The sequence below is a fragment of the Catharus ustulatus genome, chromosome 2, assembly GCF_009819885.2.
Source record: "Catharus ustulatus isolate bCatUst1 chromosome 2, bCatUst1.pri.v2, whole genome shotgun sequence".
Lineage (NCBI taxonomy): Eukaryota > Metazoa > Chordata > Aves > Passeriformes > Turdidae > Catharus > Catharus ustulatus.
Window position 1 is genome coordinate 49,662,132 of NC_046222.1, and position 23,131 is coordinate 49,685,262.

Consider the following 23,131-nt stretch of genomic DNA (forward strand, 5'->3'; position numbering starts at 1 on the left):
ATTTTATATCCTATGCAGAATGTGAGATATTAAATTCTGCCGGACTTTTCTGGGGTTCTGCCACCTGAACTTCTTTACCTTCTGTAAAGAAGTTGTTACAGATTTTGCAGTTGTGACTGACTTTTATCTCTCAATGGAAGTGGTGTAAAATGTTTAACATCTGTTAACAAACTGAAACTCACTTGCAGAGCATCACTTTTCAGAGATAGCCTTTCAGAATGTCTTCTGTTTTCTATGGCTAATTCTTACTGACTTCTGTTAAAGAGGGGAGATGCTATATTTCAGGTTAAGTAATATAACGAAGCAAGGATCTTGTATATAGCAGTCTTTTGTTCTGTGTAACTTGACTTTATCCCTGCAGCTTTAAGTGGTGAATTAATAACTGCTTTTCATAAGCTATTGTTATTTCCAATTTCAAAGCTACAGGTGTATCATTTGTAATACAGTTTGCATGTGCATGCACACTGATGCACTGTAGGTAACTTCTTTGCAGTAAATCACAACATTTATGATATCTGCAGTAATACAACAAGCTGGGGATGCATGGCCAATTTCTAAAGGTCTTAACCTTTATGATACAGAATTCTGAAAATTATATTTACTCCCATGTATTTCATATTACTTACCCCCCAAAAAAGTGTTTTAAAAGATCCTGAGATTGTAAACTTAAAAACTTAAAATATACTAATAGTGTTGGTTATGCAACTCTTAAACCTAATTCAGAATTGTAATTCAGCTCAGTGTAGTGTATTATGAAAATGTCTTAATTACATAAACATACTTTTTGTAGTCCCTAGTGCAGACTTATTTCTCCCCCCCAACATGTGCCTAGTGTGGAGAATTTAAGGTAACTTAGTGATATATAAACATAATTGTAAACATCAAAAACATAAGTGCTGAGCAAGCCTACGTCTAGTTTATTTAATTTTGTTCCAGTCTACATCACGTGACTGTCAGCTGTGCAAAGAGGAGTCCTTACTACTTCTGCCAAAACTTTACAACTGTGCAAATTCAACTGCAGCAAAGAAATAAGCTTTTACCAAGCTCAGTTTCTAGCCTGGTGGCTAAAACAATCTCCATGAAGGTGGTAGAAGAGTCTTCATTTTGTACTTCTTGGTAAAGAGCTCTTAATCTTTCTCAGAAGGCAGAAACCCCATCACTACCTCCTTTTTCAACAGGTGCATCTGAAAGACATTACAAGCAATGCTTGTGATTTGTCTATTAGTTTTAATATAAGAGCATAGATTTTTGTTCTCCACAGAGAACAAGCGAAGTGAAAGCTCATCTTGCCTCTGAGTAATTTAAGGGAAGAGCAAAGTACATTTTCCTTCTGTATCTATAGGCTGAGCTTGGTGACGTAAGGAAATGTGTTACTCACATGACAGGTATTTAGAATCTATTCTGTATTTAACCTTTTCTTCACTCTGTGTAGGAAATATGTGACCTAATACAGTCCCCTAGCTTTCCAGATAGAATTGGATTTTAAAATTACAAATTTTACAGCTTAACTTTTGCATACTTAAGTCTTGTCCCTTTGTCACTTTTCAAAACAGCTACTAAAATACAATGGCATCAATATTTTATGTGCATTGATTTTTAGATGACTGTGCATTATCTGCAACCTGAAAGTTGTGGGTTTTTTGTATTTTGTTTCTTGTATATTCTCTCAATTTGGAAATAACCTTTTCAAAATTTAATGTAATAAATTGTCCAGTGTTGAACACACATGCACACACACGTGCATTTCCAGATCTCTTTGAGTATTGATCTTTTATTAGTCATATCTAATAACTGGGCTCTTTCTGCATGGGATTTCTAATACTTGGAAGAATTTCTTTAGCATTTATATTTTTCATATTTGGTAACAAAAAATATTAGTCCATTACAGAGAGTTTGAAAAGTGAAGATGTTTCTAACTATCTGGATTTCATTTTCTTTTCCCAGTTATTTCAGATTTTAATTTTAGGCCAGGAGGCAACAAGGGAAAGGTACTGAAACTTTATTGAATTTTCTGGTAGCTGCTGGAACATCCAGCTGTCTGGGCTAGATAAGTTATTTGGCCAATTCAAGAAGTTGCTTTTTGAACAACATAAGGAAATTATTCTTAAACCTAATTTGATATTCAAATAGAGTAGTTTTTCTTAATGCACCACTTATCGATATATCTGGTTTTGAATATACAATCACTATTTTCTAAATGTTAGATAATTTATGAATGGAATTTATCACAGTAGACTCTGTTATTCTGATGACAGAGCAGCTTGCAAACAGAAGTGATGTAGCTGAGTGCTATTACCTTTACAAAGCTTTTTTATAGCAAGGACAAAAACCACAGCTCTTGAAAATGTATTGCATAGGCTATTTGTGATGTTTATGGAAATTTGTGTCAGAAAACTTAGGACACAGGCTTGCAATCATTATGAAATCTTTTGCTTTACTCCCTGGATGTTGCCACAGCTGAAACAGGATAAGGAGGGAAATATTTGGGATAGAAAGCGAAGTGCTAGAAAGTGAAGTGCTAGAAATTACTTCTTGTTGAATCAGAGAGGGACAAAAACTCTTTTATTTACTTTTCATTTCTTGCTTTACTGGGATTTTTACAAAAAAATACATGGAGATATATGTGGAAGGGCATATATATGTTCCCTGCCTAAAGGCAGGATTAGCTGCTCTACCAGCCCTCTGTCATGGTTACAGGACAGAGCTTTCCACACTGTCATATTTCAACCTACTCCAAACCAATCCATGCACCAGTCTGCAACCTCAACACACAACATCTATAAGAGCTTGTTTGAATCTTTTGGAACAGATCTGTAACCTGTATGCATGGGATTCACAATGTTTAATTGCAGTTTTGATTAATGAATGTGGGTTGCTCTCTGTTGAGAGAGAAAGAGACAAACTTCAGATATGCTTATTCTTCTATTTACCTGCATGCCATTGTCATTTAACTAGTGAATATTCAGGTAGATTCTGAAGGGCTCATGGCCCCCCTCTCCTCCCTTAGCAAATGGGTGATGGCAGCAGCTGCCCATGAACATGGCTTGCTTTTCAGCAAGGCAAACTCCTCCTCTGCCTATGTGGGCAGTGTCTTGTTGTAAGTGTTTTGGGACTGAGGGCAATAGAGAGTGTACTGCAAACTGAAGACTGAATAGAGGAGAAAACGGCATAAACAAACCAAATTGATTCAAATTATGTACAGGGACATTTTTGTTCTCTAACTGGGTAATCCTAGAGATTAAATGGGACTGCACACACAGAATACAAAGTACAATACAAAAAAATATTTCCTGCTTACATTTTCAGTTGAAAAGATGAAACAGTTTTCATAGCCTGTGTGGGATGGATGCATTCTCTGTTGGATTTCAACAAGAGAATAGCCTAAAACAGAATGTTCTTTTTCACAGAATATGTCTGGCAAAGAATGTGGTTAAAAGTACAAGTTGGAGGTGCTGTAAGAAAACTGATTTTTCTGCTGTATATAGCAATCTTATATGTTCTGATATAAGCTCTATGGGACATTGATTTAACACACAGAAACACCTAAAAAAGAAGTTGCATTTTCAAAAAAATAAGTGCTGCCCACCCTCAACTGTCAGAGATATAAAGTTGGCTTATAAAGCAAAAGTCAGAAAGGTGATTGTTGATAACGCCATCGTCACTAGCATCAACGTAGACTTGATGCCATGAGATCACACTGTGTATTTCCTGTTTATGGAGGAAAGATCTGTCTTTTCTTATTGATAACCAACTGGTTGGGGGGTAGAAGGTGTAGTTCAATGGTGACACAGATTTTATCCCACTTCCTCTGTTTTCTTTTCTTCTTCTTAGGTTTTTTCAGGTTATTTGAGGGTAGCAGTGATCTGAGCCATTACTCTCATGGCCTTCTATTTTCACATAGCTAGACAATTCTCCAAGTTGGAAGTTTTGTGTATGAAACAATGCTGCTTTTGTGCTCCTATAGTGGTTCAATTTAGATCACCATGGTAATACCAAGATTTTACATCTCTGAACTGCTAAAAGAAAAAATGTGTAGCAGAGATTGGCTATGCCTTACAGACATTGTGGTGTGTACCCAGTACTGTGGAGTTCATATATATTTTAAATTCACATACATAGTGCAATTGTTTTACCATTTTAAACATAAAAGGCTGTCAGCAGCTGGAGTTTGTGAAAATACACAGTGCAAGAGAAATGGTCTTGGAAATGAATAAATCAAATTTCAAAGATTTTAATTTATAAGCTTATTTCTCAGGATTTCCAAACAATGGACAAATACTTGAATAGTCATTTTCTCCCCTAGGGCTTTTTGGTACATTTATTTTTAAAATAACAAAACCAGCAAAATAAAACAAAAAAAAAAGAAAAAAAATTGTGGGCCATTAACTAAAGCCTTTATAGTCAGCACTTGGAGCACATTTGAAAAATGTGGTTTGACACAAAGAACTTTTGGGTGTAGGCCGTGCATGCAAAAGGCTTTTTACAGATGTCGGGAGACTCTGTCCCCACTGTTTACCACAGTCTCCAACAGTAATGTTTAATAAAGTTTCTTACCTCCTACTTGAAAGATCACGAGAAGGGAGACAATCTGCTGCTTTGTAAAGACTTAAAGATATATTAGGGGAAGCTTGCTTTTCATTTATATTAATGCTCAGTAGTGTATAAAACATATGTATTTTATCGATGTATACACATTTTACACATGTAATATATAATCTCTAAGGATATATAATACATCCTTTTGCTTATTTGGGGCTAGATAAACATACTGCCTTCCCATTTTTAAATTAATATAAACATCTTTACTTTTATTTCTTTTTTCTTTTTTTTTTCCCAAAATGAAGGAATTTCAAAGTGAGCCACATTGCCTTACACTGGCTTGTCTTGTCTGCGGATCAAGAGTGCACTTACAAATAGCCACTGCAGTTCAGCTGACAGGCAGTAACTTGTTAAATTACATAACTTGAGGGTATGTCTGAGCCTTTAATTCTTGTCAAATTAAGGTTGATACCACTGAGTTGGGCCATTCAACATAAAGGTAATGGGCAAACAATTTTTGTAATAAGCAAATATTCCTTTCCCCTGTCGACCAGGAATACCCATATTCCTGGAATTAACAACATTTTAACCTTTGCATCTTACTTCCAATCCTGATTTCAACAGATGGCACTCTGTCCAATGTTACCACGTTACTGCTTTTGAAGAGGAGTTTGGATTAGTTCAGTTACTTTGAGAAAACTCTCTCCAGGTTAGCATTTACTTGACACGTTAAGAAAGAAACCCAAACATAATATTCCACATTTTATTCCCCTCAACTTAACTAGCTAGTATATATTTCCTGTATCCTGTATCCATAGAAGAAACATAGTGTTCTAAGTTCTGTTTTCACATGGTTGATCTACCACAAAAAGCTTTCTTTTAGGTTTGCTGAGTCCAGTAGTGACTGTAATTAATCATGGTTCTTTAAAAAAAAAAAAAAAAAAAAAAAAGAGATAAAATAAATGAATAAACATTAAATCAGTGACAAAGGAAGTATTTTTACATTTTGCCCTGCCTCTTGTTGTTTGGTATAATAGGCTGAAAATTCAGCTATTCTGTTTATAGGCAGAAATTTTAGTGATACAGCTGGGATTCGTATGTTCCATATTAGCTGAGTTACTGCTGTTTAACTGTCTTGAATTAACAGAAACTTGCTTTTAAGGACCACACCTTTGCATATACTGCCATTATAATATAATATTGGTTAATTAAGGAAAGAATGTGTATTTAGGCTTACTGCTCAAAATTATGCAGGAGACAGTTTGAGTTTTTCAACATTAGAACATTTTCAGAATATGTTAGAACTAAGACTTATAAAAGAAAATCAGTTTCTTAAATAAAATATGGGTAATATGCACATGCTTTCCAGAATCAGAAAAAAGTGTGCACCTCCTCCCTCCTACTGAATGTATCTCATCTAGTTCACAAAGTGTTTAATTGCATATTTAAATTTAATCATGTAATCATCTAATAGATGTAAGTACAAGTTTAAATTTAAAATGCAACTCCTTGCTTTACTGAAGTGGGACCATTAAGTCTGTGAAAAGAAAGAGTTTATGAAAATGCATACATGTCTGAGTAACACTGAAAGCAGAGTTCAGCAATGCCCAACGGGCCACTACTACAATAGCAATCCACTTCTGAAATGTTGGTCTCTGCAGGGAAGATCACTATCATTATAATTAGAGCTAGACTACAATGGACTGCTCAGAGCAGCTATTCCAAAAAGTTCTTTGAAGGTGAAGATGAGTGGTAGGCATTCTCAGGAATAGAAAATTGCTTTCTCAAGTGAAAAAAAATCAACCAAATAAATCTTAAATAGCTAGATGGGTAAAAAAATTTTCAATGTTGCCATCCCTATTTAAAATGAAATCACTGTATTTCCAGTTTGAATATTGCTGATGGCCATTAAAGAAATAGATAATTTATATTTTCCTAGAATATGTAATATGTAACCATACATATAACTGTATTTTGTGAGCAAATGAAGAGGGAGCAAAATATAGAAGTTTCATCTCCGGTGCTCTATTTACTTTTTGCCCTCCAAAACTGACAATTCTTTTTTCTGCAAATTATGGAGACCTAATTACTAAGTACTGTTTAGTACTCTTATGTACATTAATACAAATAGGTATATTGATATGAAAAGTATTTGAAGATGTTGTAATCAGTTTTTTTATTGTCTGGTTTTTAAATACTTGTCCAGTCTCTCTCCAACCTTCTAAAGACTAGATCAGGCAGTTGACTAAAATTGAAAACCTGATACCAAAGCACAGTCTGATCTTCCCACCAAAGCCAGCACACATTGCTTTAGAGATAGGCTTTTATAGAGATTTACTGCTTCTCATAGATATCCTGGAACATCATGCAGAAATTTCTTCAGTCTGCTATAACTATAAACTTAAAACTTCAGCTACAAGAATCCTAGAAACTGAGTGAAAAGTTTTCTCTGTGGACGATTGAGGTGCTCCTATCAAGAGCATCCTAGTTATAACAAAATTATTGTGACACCGCATTTTCTTTGAAAGTAACATTGGAGATTTGCAAAAGACGCCATAGAACTTAGCTCTGTGAGTAGTAGGAATTAGAGGAACATGAGGAGAAGGGTAGGTAATAACTATGTAAGAGGAAATGAGTCTGTGACAGTGGTCAGTCAGTCTCAGAGTTATTAAAGTGTGTACTGATATTCAGAGGGTACCTCCTGTGTTTAGTTTGTGTCCATCACCTCTGGTCTGAGGAAAAAGCCAGGCTCTGTCCTCTCTGCACACTCCCTCCAAGGATTTATACAAATTGATGAGGTTTCCCTGAGCCTTCTTGAGCATGAGCCATCCCAGCTCTCTCAAACTTTGATCACATGAGAGAGAATCTCCAGTTTCTCAGTTATTTTTGTGGCTCTTTGTTGTACTTTCTCCAGTTGCTCCACTCGGTGCAATTTGGTGAGTTGAAAGCATGTGAAAAATATCTGCTGTGAATTTGCTCTTCAGATTTTGATGTGACAGTGGAACACAATAGTACAAATTGAAGGTAAATGGAAATATTTAAGCAGATGAAAAAGCAGTAACACTTTGTTTCTCTTCAGGAAATGAACAATTAAACTTACTTTCTTCTTAATAATGGCCATGATCTGGCCTTTTTATATTACCCTACTTACTAGCAACTACATGATGCTATAAACTGCAGAAACTGTTTCTATTTCATGGATTTGGTGGGTTATTTCTTTAATTTTCTGGAACCTTTATTTCACAGAATATAGTGTTTTCTTTGGCATTAAGTGGTCTAAAGTCTTAGAATTAAGTAGATTTTTCAAAGTGCCTAGGTTTTGTCAATCTCTATAGGCATTATAACAAAGCAATATGGTACCACAAATCCTTTGGTGCCCATATTTGATGTGTGTAAAGGAAATACCATAACTGTTGCAGAAAATTATTCCTGAGTAATATAATTCCACTGATTGCACTAACTAAGCTTGGAAGTTCTCTCCTGCCATTATGAAATTGCAGTAATGATATTGAACAATTGTATTTATGTACAATTTGATTAGAGGTTTTCATGTACTCTGGCAGACATCTCACAATTTAAACTTATGACTGCATGGACCATTTCTTTGGATATTATAGTCTTTAGGTTTTAGCCAAATGTCTTCTGGGGTAAATAGACACAGTAACTTATTTTTGTAAGTTAGTAAAATATGGTTTGTGGTTTCTTAAAATTTCACTGTCATTGAAGTACTCTATGTTTTATTCCTTTTTCTTATTGAATTTAGGAGGACTTTAAAGTAGATTGAAATAGGTGGTCTGTCAAAATTCATATGTTGTTTAAATATCATTTAATTTTAAAATATATAATTTAAGACAGTTTCAACAGTTTCAGTTAAAGTTTTGATCCTTTAAAAATATTTTTCACTTTCCACCTAAAGGTAAAAATATTTGTAGCTGGCAACATCGATTAAGTCTTCACTAATTTGGGTATAAAGTCAATCTTTTGAATATTGACTTATTATTGAGGTATTATCTAGTATTTAAAGAAAAAAAAATCCCTGAAGAAAAAGAGTTGACAGAGTTGAAATCCTGGATTTGATCTTGGAAATTACCATGGTGTCATGACATAAGCAACAAAGAAGGATCATAATTTTGACAGCATTTGAACTTCAGTGGGTGTCTCAGTGCCCAGAAAGTTTCCTTATTATGGGAAGTTCATGTATTTGTGACTCCCTCTAGTGGATCACTCTCTCAACTCTACACTAGGAAATGTTCTCCATATTAAATTCATGTAACATTAAACATTCAGATGTCTTTGTTTTCATGCTGAGATCTGATTCCATTCTCATGGACAGTCTGAATGTGTTTGTGTGCATCTCCGCTCATTCTGCAATGTATCTTTTCTAAAACTACTTTTTCTACTGAGGATGCTGATAATTATATCTGTCTATATGTGCGACTAACAAATACATTCTCTTTTTTCCTTTTATTTTTTCCTGTGCCACAAACCTCTTCTGTTTCCCAGACTTTCATTTACATGACTATATTCTGGAAATGTCTGCAGTTTGCCTTAATTATTATTTAATTATATTTCAGGTACCACCAAGGTAAATCTTGTGAAGATCCCTTCAACTGCTTCTAGCCCTCGAGACACTGCTCTGGCAGCTGTTATCTGCAGTGCACTTGCAACAGTGCTCTTGGCTCTTCTCATCCTTTGTGTTATCTATTGCAAGAGGCAGTTCATGGAGAAGAAACCAAGCTGTAAGTTTCCAGTTATTACTGTTTCTTGGTAATATTTATAGAGTGGTGTTAGTTTGGAAGATCTCTCTGTAGATAAAGAAGTGAAATGTCTACATCATTTGAGCAAGTTTAGCCTTGAGATGGTCAATGTAGCAGAGTCCAGGACCCCATCCAAGTTTGCCAGCTCAGTGTGGAAGTTTCAGCTGCTACTGAGAGAATGCTGTGTAAATGCAGAGAAATACTCCAATTGCATCCATTCCATGCCATACTCTACTAGATGCTGCACAAATACATTTGGACTATTCACAGTCTAAGATGGGACATTACAGAGTTGCAATGTCAATGTGGAAATATCAGTTTGAAACATCTGTGCATCAAATGGTATTGTGAAACACAGATTACGTCATCAAGATAATGAATGCGGCCAGTGTAGATGAGAGATTTGTCCTTTACAGTTTTGGTTTTATGGCCATATTCAAGAGGAATTAAATTACTATATTTGCAATTTTCTTTTAAATCCATAAAAGTTCATCAATGTAATTTGTTTATAATAAACATTTTTCTGCCTCTTAATTTAAATTAAGAAAGAATAAAATGAAAAGCACTCTAGTTCCATTTAAAGTTTCATAAAAATTTTGTTAAGATATGTTTGTAGCATCTAATGAACCCTGGATGCCAAACAAGAATACTGTCTAGGATGAATTGATGTTATTGCTGCTTTCAGCACAAGCAGAAATGGTTTACTGAGGCATTGTAAGAATTGTTCCTAATCTAGAATTTGCTTTACACAGGAGTTTCAAAAGATTCTGACACAGTGAATTCAGACTTCATTTAGTGAAGTGCAGTAACTTGTTTGCCTTTGCCTACAATTATAGAGATTAAAGGAAGTCTGCTGTTAATATAAAGCTCTTTAAGGCAATATAAATAAAATCCCAGTGGCTGAAAGCTGACTCTGGAAAATTTCAGATGGGAATCACTGAGAATCATTAAACACTGCAAAAATGTAACAGTGAATAAGATATACTCTCAAATCATCAAAATGAGAGCAGATGTCTTCCTAGAAGAGGCTATAGTTGAACCAGCTGTTCTAGGGTTTGTTGCAAAATCTGTGGTTTACGTTATTGGAAGCCACATGGTCACTTTGGATCTTTCAGTTGGGAAATGTATGGACATACTTTATAGCGTGACAATTACACATTCTGTGAAGAGAGAGGGTTCTTGGTAGGAGAAAGGGTAACTCTTACTGACATAGATTTTTATTCACTCTGTTTGAAGGGTCTCTGAGATCACAAGACATTCACTACAATGGCTCTGAGTTATCATGTTTTGATAGACCACGGCTAAGTGAATATGACCACAGAACGTGTTGCCAGTGCCAAAGAAGTACATCACAGACATGTGGTATGTTAGGTCTACTGAAAGGTGACTTTATTTTATCTAACACTTGAGTTGTGACAATTAAATTTAACTGCAGAGCTAACACTGTCAAACTACCCTTTGTCCTAGCGTAATTTCTTAATAAGCAGGAAGGGGTTTTAAGTAGCTATTTGGGGTTTTTTTTGTTGTTTTTTCCGGTATTCATTTCAGTGACTTCACTTGAAAAAAAAATGTTAAAATGTCTATCTCATTTATTTCTGATGAAAATAGAATAGCACTGCATCTGGCTTTGAGACTTACATTAGTGTGAAGGATTTACCAGAGAATATCTAAGAATGTGGTGTGAATACCAAAAGACATTAACAACCTGGACAATTCATACCATTGCCATTTTGTGAAGTCATATCAGAACAGATGCAGTTAGTACATTAAGAAATACATAATTTAACACAAAAGCACAGGTTTAAATATCATCCTGATAGTTTAACTCAAAATGCTTCCACCTAAGTGCATTTAACTGAGAAGAAAATTAATTTCAAACATAAGTACTCATGACTGGCTTCTCTATTACTCTTTGGGGAAAGACTTGGCTTTTATATATATTTCAATTTTAAAGGAATAAAGATGTTTTTTAAAAATGTTTTTACTGCAAGAAATCTCTTTCCTCAATCCATGTATAATAATGTCACTGGCAAACTCAAGTTTGAAAAAGAACAGAGACTAAGTTTGTACAGAGCTTTGACAGTTTTAACAGTATTAAATTAATTTTCATTCCTTAGGACCAGTTCACTTGATTCCCTCACTGTGCTGTGATGAAACCTGTAGCATGGAGCACAGCAGTCACAGTTGTGCTTTCCACTCACAGACCACACTCAATGAAAGGTAACTTACTTTTACAAATGTGTATTAAACATGAAGTATTTTTTATGCAGTCAAATCAATATTTATACAGAGACAACAGCTGCTTGAAGTGGAATGAGGGATTTTGATAAACTGTACCCATATCATCCCATGTTGAGCAAGAATAGTTTTAAGGTAAAAAAATCAAGTATTACTTAGTAAAAGCTGACTTGACCCATGGTTTCTCTGAAGAAGTGGCTTCTCTCACAAGCAGATAATGTTCCTTTTACTCTGTGGCACCTTAGAGGCTTTGGCCTCCCCCTCTTCTGCTAGAGATTAGCAAGCTGCTAAATAAACTCATGAATCTGGGGGGACTGGACTGAGGTATGGTTCACAAGTGATAGGAAAATTTATTTTTTTTAAGGAACTCTTTAGAACTTCAAGATTAGAAATATCTAATATTTCTGAATTTCTATCAGGTTTTAACCTTTATTTTCTCCCTATCAGCTGAGTATAAGTGCAGTAGTAGGGCAGTTATTTTTACAGCAGGGCCATGAGCTAAATATATAAAATTTACGGTGTCCTTCAGAGTTTCCTGGTTACAGATTTTAACACAGGATGTATTTATTTCTTTTAGCTAGAATAATTTTCCATATGAGGTTTAACTTGGCCTTCAGCTGTTTTGTTCTTATGGCCACATGTAACTAAAAATGTAGAAGCAGCTTCTTCATGAGTGTTGTTGTGCACGGTGACTTAGTGACCTAAGTACAAATATCTGAGATTCTCTAACAACTTGTTTAAATACTAACAAGCTCGAGTCATCTTTGTATCCCACCAAGGCTGACAAATAGAGAGTTGTGTACTTTTTGAGGAATCTTTTGGTTAAGGCTTTAAAAATAACTGTCATATCCATGCATGTGGACATCAAAGATCCTGTGGTTCCTTCCAGTAGAAATGGAGCTTGTGCCAATTTCCTTTGCCAGAATAATGTATTTCCTTCAATTGTGGTGCAATGTCCTGACTTTTGGCCTCATCTCTGAAAATGCTTTGTGTGTATACCAAAGCTATTAAAGCATCACGTTTTGGAAATGAGAAAGGCATGTAAATATGGGACAAGTTTTGTCACACTGCATATCAGACTTAATATAGCCCTTCCATTTTTAAAAATCTGCAGATAGCTTTTGGAAATAAAACATATAACTTGAGGTAGATAATACTGAGTTTCCACTTCTACTTTCTTCCATTTTCTGTAACATAAAAATAATTCTTGCTCTTCTTTATATTACGTCCTTTCCATGTAAAAAAGAATAGAAGAAAAACTCACATTTTGAAGACTAGACAGAACAAAATGAAAAATCTAAAATGAATGTGTTTTCAGGTTTAAAGCAACACAAAGTTTCAAGAAGCCTTGTTGCCTATTCCCAGTCTGAAGCCACTTTACTTCTTTTACTTCCATGAGATATTTGTCTATCTATAGTTTGGGGGAGAAAAAAACCCAAACCAACCAAACTCCCCTGGTGTTGAAGATTCTAGACTCTGCCCAAGCATCTTTGTTATTGCACTTTAAGCCTGTTACATCTTGTCTTAATACTCCACTCTCCATGCACTGAGAAAAAAAATTTCTTCTTCTTTGTGACAGTATTTATATCTGAATGCTACTACAGTATTTTTGTCATGTTTCTGACCCTAAACAACCCCAACTATAGTTCATGTTTTGTAGAATTCTGGATTCACTGTCTGAAGTAGTGCTCACCAGAGTTTTTGTCATTTCCAGCCAAGGAATAAACTGTATTCCTTCTCAATAGAATTAGTTTGTACAGGATGTCTCTAGAGTATTAATATAACACTGTTAAATCTTCTTGAAATACCTATAATTATAAATGACAAATAATTTAAATACTGATAATATTTTCTGGAATGCTTTGTAAACCATGTACCTTTAATCCTTCTGCAGAGCTTCTGATTCTGTTGGAGAAATGATTCCTGCTTTCCTTGGTTCTCTTTCACACTCTACCTGTGGAGACATTCCAGATGCTTGGCCTCTTATGCAAAACTCAGCTTGTTGTGACAGCATTTCTATCTGTGAATCATATTCAGAACTGGCTGGAGGATCTGCAAAATCCTGCAGACCTGAGACTGAAAATGCAGCTGCTGTTGAATTGGATAGTAACCAGGAACGAAGTGAAATACTTATTTCAGCTAAGTCTCTTGAGGGAAATGTTGCAAAGTCCTTTGAAATCTCCGAACAGAGAACGTGCACAGAAGCTTCATCACTTCAGAACTCGGTGACTCTTGAAAGCCAGCCAAAGACAAAGTGTAATGGAACAACAAATGACTCTACAGACTGATAAAGAGGTAAAAAACATAACTACAGAGGAATGAGAATGAGTGCTCCAGGCATGTAGAGCTAGATAAAAATAGAATTGTAAGAAGTTGTAGGGTTGTATTTCTCCATAGGTTACACCTAGCTATTGCTGAAATTAAACCTCTACAAGAGACCCAGCAGTTTCACATTTTTAAATCATTAACTGAATTTGAAAGGTGCAATTACGCAAACTGTGGTGTTGAAATAATATTAACCAGAATACAGGGGTAAGTCTGTGCACCAGTCAGCTTTTATCAAGGAATTTTTTCATTAAATTTCAAGAGAAAAATTCATTTTAATAGCCTTATGACCAAACCATTGTTTGAGGCTAGCCTTTGTTTATGAGTGAGAACTTCGCCTATTGCAAACAAAGCATAAAAGACGTACAAGTGTTCATCCAAAACGATTTACAAAGCCTTTCTGTGGAGTTATTGTAGTACTAGTAGAAACAAAAGAGAATCTCAAATGCCTTATAATGCCATTTATATTCCCATGTCATCAGATAAAACATAAGTTAGTCCATAAAATGCAACTTTGTCTATAAAAGCTCAGGGAAAATGCAGATTTGAGGTCAAAATGCAAAAAATGTGATAAACAATTGTCTCAACTATGTAACAGTGGAACTGTTGCAAAAAGTCACTCTGATACAGCTTCATCATTTTATCTTTTTGAATATTAGCTGCTCCATGTTTTTAAAATGGAACTCTCTACCTTTGGAAGTAATCTGGAGCCCCAAGTAACTAATCTGTGAAAGGATCCCAAATTATGGCCTGTGTGCTGATGGCAAGTTATTTCTCTGTGTGCCCAATATCATTTGGTGTCCGTCCTACTCTATAGCTGTGTGTAGGAAGGGACAGTGACATGGATACAACTTCACATCTCAACACTGCTAGTTCCCAGCAGTTCTTGATGTTTTGAGGGAATGCATTTCCACACTAACAAGATTTTAAAAATCAGAAGTTCTGTGGGTGTTTTCCCACCAAACCATGCATCAATTCCATAGGTATGTGATTAATATTATTTAAGAGTTTTCTTAGATCAAAAGAACTACAGAATTTCAAAATATGACTACAAAAATTAGCTTTTCTTTTACTAGACTTGTTACGGTGTATGAACTGTCAATTTTCTTATTGATTCCTATGTGTATGAAGACAGCTTTTCTAGCATCTCAAAATCGTGTAAGCTTTGTTAGTTTTCTCCTGTCCTCTATTTACTACTGAGATTTGTGTATAATTCTGAGTAATCAAGGTCATTAGGAGGATTAAGTTTTTCTTCAATTTTTTTCTTATAATAGACCCTACTAATTCATTTTGTACAATTTCTCCCCATTCAGCCTCTACAGTGTACCATCATGTGTGCATTTCTGGCTGAGAAATTTCAGTCATGTTCACGGGACAAGACCAGGACTAGGCTTACTAGAGATGTATTTTCAGGATGAACAGTGGCCAGCTGTATAATTCCAAGACAATTATTTAGTCTCAGTCTATAGCATTTTCCCCAGTTATTCTTCATCATTCATGTCTTTTTTGAAAAGTATTTTGAGGCAAGAATGTCTTCATACTGCATGTGGATGTATTACAGTCTTGCATCGGTCAATGTTTTATCATTATATTTCAAAAGAATAACAAAATCAGAATATAGCATATTTTTATATATTTACACACAAGTCTAAGCTTTTTAATGTGGGTTTTAATACTTTTAATAGAAGTACATACAGGTTTTTTATGAATTTATGTAACCACTCTTCTGTGTTTTTTTTAGGGACTGGAGCTATTTCTCTCAGTACTAAAGCTGAATGCTTCCCCTTACACTCCTCTGCTGATTCTCAACAAACATAGTCTGGTCTTCAGTGTTGCATGGTTTCCAACCAGCTGGGAAAAAATGGCATCATTTCACACCTTCTGAGCAATTGTGTCTGAGCTGTAACAGCTGTGAAATTAAACTTCAAGGAGCATCCTATGAGGACACTGAAAGTGGATTTTATGACCTTTTCAATCTCTCTTTTTATTTCCTCAGAGTCTCAAAACGTCTAATGGACTGAGCTTAATAGTTTATGTAACTACAGCAAGAAAAAAAAATACTTCTCTGTATTTAGGGGCTACAAATATGGCTACAGGTGTCAGAAGATGTGGGACAACATGGGGCCAGCTACTCTGCCTGCAGATTTGTGCATGCATTAGGATATTTTCTCTGCTGGTTCTAATTTTAAATAATATTCCTGCAATTGAAGGACATAAAATCCATTTCTGTTTATAAAAGGATCACCTATTAATAAACTGAAGCTTTTACTGTGTATTACATTATAGTCAATAAGCTAGTTTGGGAAGTTAGAGAATTAGCATGTTACAGTATGTGTGGTTGAAGTCCCCTCCATCCAATTATTACATTTTTGGGAGGTGGCATTGCTCTGTTAAGTGTAGCAGCAGATTAGCTGTAAATTAGATTTAGTTTAATGAAGGTCAGAATATAGATAAGGACATTGTGTTTAGTAGTCTCAGTATTGGAATACAGCAATTCTTGTTATAGCATATAATTTTGAATGTTGAAATAATTGTAATCAACTGTCAGATCAAAATGTCAGATTACAGCAGGTGTGCCATGAAAGTATTTATACAGTGAGACTGTTACCAAGGTTTTTTATTGATGTATTATTTTTAAGGGTCAAGCTCTGTTGGTGAACTAATTCATCCATTTAGGAGTCCCTTTCATTCAGGACACTCTGCCCCTTTCACTGTAATACTGTGTCAATTCAAATTTTCCCCACAAAATATAAAAAGTGGTTTGCTTTATCACCATCCCTTAATATTATTTTTTTCCAGCCATTTTCATCCCTAAAATATTGTTTGCTTCTGTGGATAATCCCAGTAACCTCTACTGATTCATTACGCTCAACAGGCTCACACTTGTCTGTGATGAACTCTAGCAATTATTCCTTAAAGTACCCAATGTGCCTTGACTAAAGCAAAGCAATCAGTGAAACACATGCAAATTGGCAATAAGTATTACTCATCTTTCCACAGATGTGTGGCAATGGAAATGTTGAGACAGTATTCAGAATCCATTATGGAAAAAGACTTTTGGTTTGGAGCACACTGAAGAAGGTTGCACCTGCACAAGAATAGCTAAAAACATTTCAGGCAGCCATGGCAGAGAGACGTTCCAGCTCTTCACCACTGAGATTATTCATTTGTGCAAAAGCACAGTTCCCAAATTCAAAACAAAGTGAACAAGTTACCCAAGTGATTTTTTGCTGTTGTTTGGTTTGGTGTTTTAAGTAGTGGATATCACCTTTTGGTCACTGATGGAATAATAAGCAGTTATACAGTACAATTACTCGGATAAATACTTTCACATATATATTTAAATATTAGTAGTTTTAAATAATTTCTTTGTATACTTTCATACATTTAAGAAGTTACAAAACATTTTTCACTATGTGTGCATGAAGAGATGTGTGCTTCTTTGTATATACTTTGTAAATAGAAAAAAATCCAACGTGCATTTCAGTATATGGCAAAATATTTTTAGAACATACAGAGATTTAGCTTTTCACTAATAACAGTACTTGAAAAGCAATGTTCAAAAATTTTGCCAGCATCTGCCACAGTATGTTTTCTCATTGGAATTTCAACTTTGTATAATTATTTTTATCCAGCAGCCCTGGAGAAAGATGATCTTTTTGGGGTTCTTTTGGGGTTTTTGTTTTTCGGCTTTTTTTTAATGAGTGAAAGCTTGAGAGCAAATTGGGAGGAAAAACTTAAGAGAGTGTTTTTAAAATATATGTGTATATTTTATGTGTATATACTTTTTTTCTTAATTTAACCAAATTGGTCTTTTCTATATTGCCTGTGGCAAGCAATGTTGTACATGCCAATAGAAAGCATCCACTATCACTGCATTTAGACTGCCCACATGTCATGTCTAGGGACTTACAGTGCTATTTTAAATATTCCTTTAGCAAATGTAAATTAAAATCTTGTATAAATTGTTTTGTAATACTTTTTCTACTTGTGAATAAAATGTTACATGAACAAGTCTTGGTTTGTTGACCTCAAATGAATAATAGCTTTCTGTACAAACTTAATGATGAATTCTTTTAATTCTTTTAGAATTCCATGATAGTGTAATCATATCAAGCTTATGGTAGAATTTGGTACATCTCTGTCTTGAGATGTTTGTGGTTTAGCAGTAACATCATTCTTCAAGCAGGAGGACCCTAAAGAAGCAGTAAGTTAACATCAATACTTAAAATCATAAGTGTTTCAAAACTATTTAAAAATTCTGTTCTCAAAAAAGGAGAGGGGAAAAGCTGGGAGAAAAAAGACAGATTGCTGTCTTTACAAAGTCTTGGAAAAGAGAACCTGGTGCTCCACACCACTAGGGTTGTTTCAGACACGACAGATAAGCAAATAATGAGAGGATATGTATTTTTGAAGCAGGATTGGAGTCATGGCCCCAATTTAAATGATTAAGAAAGGAGTGGCACAGTCTGACGGACAAGAGTAGAAGATTGAGAAGAAAGAGTAATTTGATAATTGCATAAAATTGGTCCATTTGATAAAGCCATAAGCAGTGACTAGAAACTGAATCCAGATAGAGATTGCAGATAACATAAAGCCAGAGCGCTTCTGCTGGAGTGTGATAGCACTCCTTGACTTTTGGGTGGAAAGTTCGGGACACATTCAAAAGCTGCTGTGTCCCTGTCTCTGGTTTAGTTGAGGAAATTTCACATTGGCTCTTGGTGTAATGCTGCTATTTCTACATTCTTTGACATACACAATTCAGAGCTTAACTGGGGATCACCTTCCCAGAATAGCAAGGACTCCTTATACCCATGTGTCCATGTGCTGCACTCCTGAGCACTCTTCTACTTGTTTTCTACTGTGACTGTCACAAATGGCCGCAGTTCACATGCCCAGCCCACCTGAGTGTCCTTGGAGATCACTTGGAGGTCTGCAAGTCTGCACAACAGCACGTGGAATGTTTGGGAAGCCTCTTTGTGCCAAAACAGGAATCTTCGTGACTCTCAGCACTGCCAGGATTGCAATGAAGCACCCCGACAAAAATTTTAAAAAATGTAATCAATAAACAAACAGAAATTTAAAAACTGTTATTTATCTGGAAACTAAGTACAATTCAGAACACATGACATACATGACCACTAAATTTGCATTGACAATTGCTCACATCAATTACTATATAAATGTCATTAACAAGGCTGCAGTTTTCCATCCAAGCTTTCCAGAAGGTCTCCAAAAATCCCACCCACCCCAAAATCTTTTCCCTGCTTGCACTGATATTCAGTACAACTGTATTTCCTGCCTTTTCTATAAGGTAGACCAAGCCCTTAATCCAGCGCTCCTCATCCTACCAGGAGTTTGAGATCACATGGCTTTTCCCTTTGTTGTGGTCTCTTTGAGGGCCTTTGGTTTGCATTCCTATGAAGTCCCTCCAAGCAACAACCTCCATGCATTAAATTAATCCTCTCACTGTCTTTGGTGATGGAGGTTTAGATTGCTACCTGCAGCACATTCCAGCGCAGACACTGCTGCTTTGTTTTGCCCTTTTAAGAAAGGGGGATTGAAGGAGGGTGCAGTGTTTTATCAGGCATGGAGAAAGCTGAGGCTGGGCACTGCAGAGCAGAGCCACACAATGCACACTTTGTGCTGGCAGGGAGCAATTTAATCCATATTTAGTTTTGGCCTGAGTGATGGTAAAGCCCACTTGCTCTTCACACAGCAGCACATGAGCCATTTCGATTATGTCCAATAAGGTAGCGCCTTCAATGGGATAAGAACAAGCGTGGGTGGATTTGCTGGGGAGCCTGCTGCTTTCCACAACAGCAGTGAATGATGGGATTAGAGGAAATGTTTTCTAATAGCCTACTGACTGAGAGGGTGGCAGATTGGGGGCACACTGCGGCTTCTACACAGCACCACAGCTTCAACAGCAGGGTCAGCTGAGTAGGGCTGAGGGGGTTTTCCCATAATATGATTTTCTAAATCCTTATCACAGTTGGATTTTATTTTTTTTTTTTTGGTTGATCTGACAAAAGGAGATTCGGCATGTTCAAAAGCTTATAAATGACATCTTTTCTAAAGCATTAGTGGAAGAGCAGACAAAAAGAGAAGGCAGCTTTTAGAAAGTACTTCCCCTGAGCCTCAATCTTTGTGGAGTTTTCCACTTCTTTTGCCCAGTCTCAGTTTATGGAGGGACAATTCACCTGCTATTTAGTATGCAAAAATTCCCCTAAATATCGCAGCTAATATATCAAAATCTGGCTGTAACAAACAGTTTAAGGGAGAGCACTGATTTACAGTTTAGAAAAATTAATAAACCTTTGGATTTCCAGAGATCATTTTGATTTGACCTAGATCTGTATCACACAGTTCATTGGAACATAACGATAAACATATATAAATACAGAATGTGTACAAAATAATAAACTTGTCACCTTGATCATGACCTGAGGCAGGGCATTGTCCAGGTCAGTTAGTAATTTTATTGCTAAGTCCTAAACTTGAGGAAATTACAGAACACTGTGGACCAGTTCAGGGGAGACCTGTACACCACCCAAGCACTTATTCTGCATGTGGCAGAGATTACAGAATGAACTGAGAACATAAAAAAAACCCAAACAACTAAAGGTTCTGCATCAATTTTTTAAAATGCCTTTCAGATCAAGCATTCAAGTGCCCTAGACATTTCATAGACCAATATGGGAGCTTTGGGGGGGTAAAAAGTTTCACAAAATGGGTGTTCCACCAATACTGAACAAAATGGCAGCAGCAGAGGTTATTTGTTATCAAAGCAAGAATGAGAAAAGGATAGCTGGCTTTTCGTGCACCAAAAAAAAAAAAAAAAAAAAAAAAAAAAAAGAGCAAAGGAGGCCATTACATTGCAAAACATACTTTAAAAGCCAAAGTAAAGCACTAGTCTACAGCCACCTTATTTCTCTACCTTCATGTTTACCTAAACACACATAAATCTGCACCAGCCCAAAGCAAAATGAGGAAGATCTGGAATCAGGAGAGTAACAGCATTTACCATGCCAGTTTTGTCCATACCTTACAAATGTGCTTTCTTGCATATTGGTGTTGATTCCAGCAACATCAGGTAGCTGAGTTTAACTTGAAGTGATTCAGCAGCAAGTATCAGCTTGGCCATTTGTTGTCTCTCTGTTGCAAGAGAAAAAAGAAAATTTTTTACCAACCTGGTGCTGGTTTATGTTGTTAGATACAACAGTTGTAGTGTTCCTTTATCAGTTTCAGCTTCATTAAACCTTATCCCTGAGGATGCTCAACAATTGAAGGAGACACTGCACCAGTGCAAGAGAGAGAATATCATTCTGACTGCAATATCAAAACAGACCCAGAATATTCCAGCAAATAACACTTGAATTTTGCCAAAATACATCACACTTTTTGATGTTTTGAGACTATAAAGAGACAAAAAACCTTTATCAAAAAAATTTATATACCTAGACAAAATGTGAAAATTCACATAAGGAAGTTTTTTCTGGGAAGGTTTGTGCAGATACTCTTCATGTTAAACCTTCAATCTAATGAAATCTTCAACTTAAATATTTCTTTAAATATACTTCAGATTTTGAAGGATCTCTTGCTTACTCAACGAGGACTAATCAACTTTTTATGGGCAAGGACTACCACAAAGTTATCTTCACTCACTGTTTTCTTAACTGGCAGAACAGATGGACTGAGGCAGAAGAGACTTCAAATCCTTTAGGTGATAAAATGCCTGTTGTATTGACGGGTTAATAGAAGCAAGCCCTGTGGGTTCAGCCTTCTCACTAATACAATGAGAGAAGCAGGGAAGAGCTCAAGAATGCCATAAATTACATCTCCTGTGACTTTCAATAGCAAATAGATAGTGTTGGAGTTTACTCAAGGTGTTGGCAAGTGCTGTAGTAGACATTCCTGAAAAGTATCAGATGATGTTTCCTAATGTACAGAGTGTCACTGAGGAGGGCTTGTGGCATTTATGGCCTGGATGCTTTCTTTTCCTAGAGAAGAAATCTTTTTGTTGCCTTTCTGCAGCAAGTAGACTCTGGACAGCAGGGGCAGCAGCAACAGCTGCAGGAGGCAGGGGAGAGCAGGGAGCAGGGCTGGTACTTCCAGCACACACTGCTGCCTGCCTCTTGCAGCTGATTTCCCTCTGCAAGCCTAGAGGTGCAGTCATAAGCTGTAAAAGTGCTCAGAAGCCTAAAAATCCCCAAAGATGCAAAATTGTGCCTTCTGCGGATGCATCAGTGTTGTAACTGCAGCAGCTGTGAGAGGTAAGTAAATAGAAATTATTACTAGCTCTTAGCTGAGGGGGTGACCCAAAAACAACTAAAAATTTTGGACTCAAAGCTTCCTTGGATCTGCTTTCTAATGTTTGCTTCTCATCCAGTCCAAGGTCTACAGCTGCTGCAGCTCCTTTGTGGATACTCCTGCAGTTCTTACCTGATCGTAGGGAAGAGAAGTTGGGTTTTGGTTTGGCCTTGTCACACTCCATGCTGCAAGAGCTGGGGGTTTAAATGCTTGACAATCTCTGTTCTTTTGCTAATTACTTCAGGTTTTGGACAAAACAAAATTAAAAAAAAGAGATTGTATTCGGATTTGGCTTAACTTGCATTACATTTTCTCATGGAAAAAAAAAAGGCAGACATATGGCCACCCAGAAGATGGCCCTGGAATCAGCTACTGCTTCATGCTGTTACTGCTGCTCTGTCCTCTGGCCCAGTAACCAAGCCAGGAAAAAAAAACAAAAACCACATCTTTGACCAGATCAACCCCAACCCACACCAACAACCCATTCTTTAAAAGTCTGCTATTGGATCACTGCCTATGGGTAGTTCAAACAAAAGAAAACAAAAAAAGGAGTGGAAAGAGACAGAAGAAAAAAACTGCATAAAAGTTGTACTGGAGAATCATTCAGCAAAATTCCCACTTGTGTATTAAAGGCTTAGCTGAATAACCCTGGGCTGCATGGAAAAACAAGTAGGAAAGAAAACTCTTCTATTCTCTAGAATTACCCTGCCCCTCAAGCACACCAGGCATTTTATCTTTATAGTCTTCATAAAAAATCCGTTTTGTGAAGAAGACATGCTGCATTTACTCCTTTTTCTTGACACAGAAGGATTTGTCCTCCCCATCCCCTGCCCCATGTCAGAAATAGTATCACACTGAAGACTTTCCACTCAGGAAAGGAATGTCTCTTATCCCCACTCCTCCTGTTTTATGGCTCTTTCCTACCCATCTGCCTGATTTATCACAGCTGCAATTGTCAG

The 23,131-nt window shown here is 36.2% G+C and overlaps 1 protein-coding gene across 4 annotated transcripts in view; it reads left to right on the forward strand.

The window, feature by feature from the left end:
- The window catches only part of LOC116992888 (tumor necrosis factor receptor superfamily member 19-like), a 57,662-nt gene extending 39,815 nt beyond the window's left edge, over positions 1 to 17,847 (forward strand). For all 4 annotated transcript variants that reach the window (XM_033052988.2, XM_033052989.2, XM_033052992.2 and 1 more), the window contains 5 exons: positions 9,114 to 9,278; positions 10,533 to 10,658; positions 11,414 to 11,516; positions 13,429 to 13,829; positions 15,601 to 17,847. In XM_033052988.2, the coding sequence (XP_032908879.1) occupies positions 9,114 to 9,278; positions 10,533 to 10,658; positions 11,414 to 11,516; positions 13,429 to 13,822 (788 nt within the window). In that variant the 3' untranslated portion in view covers positions 13,823 to 13,829; positions 15,601 to 17,847. The remainder of the gene's footprint in view (positions 1 to 9,113; positions 9,279 to 10,532; positions 10,659 to 11,413; positions 11,517 to 13,428; positions 13,830 to 15,600) is intronic.
- The last annotated feature ends 5,284 nt before the right edge of the window (positions 17,848 to 23,131 follow it).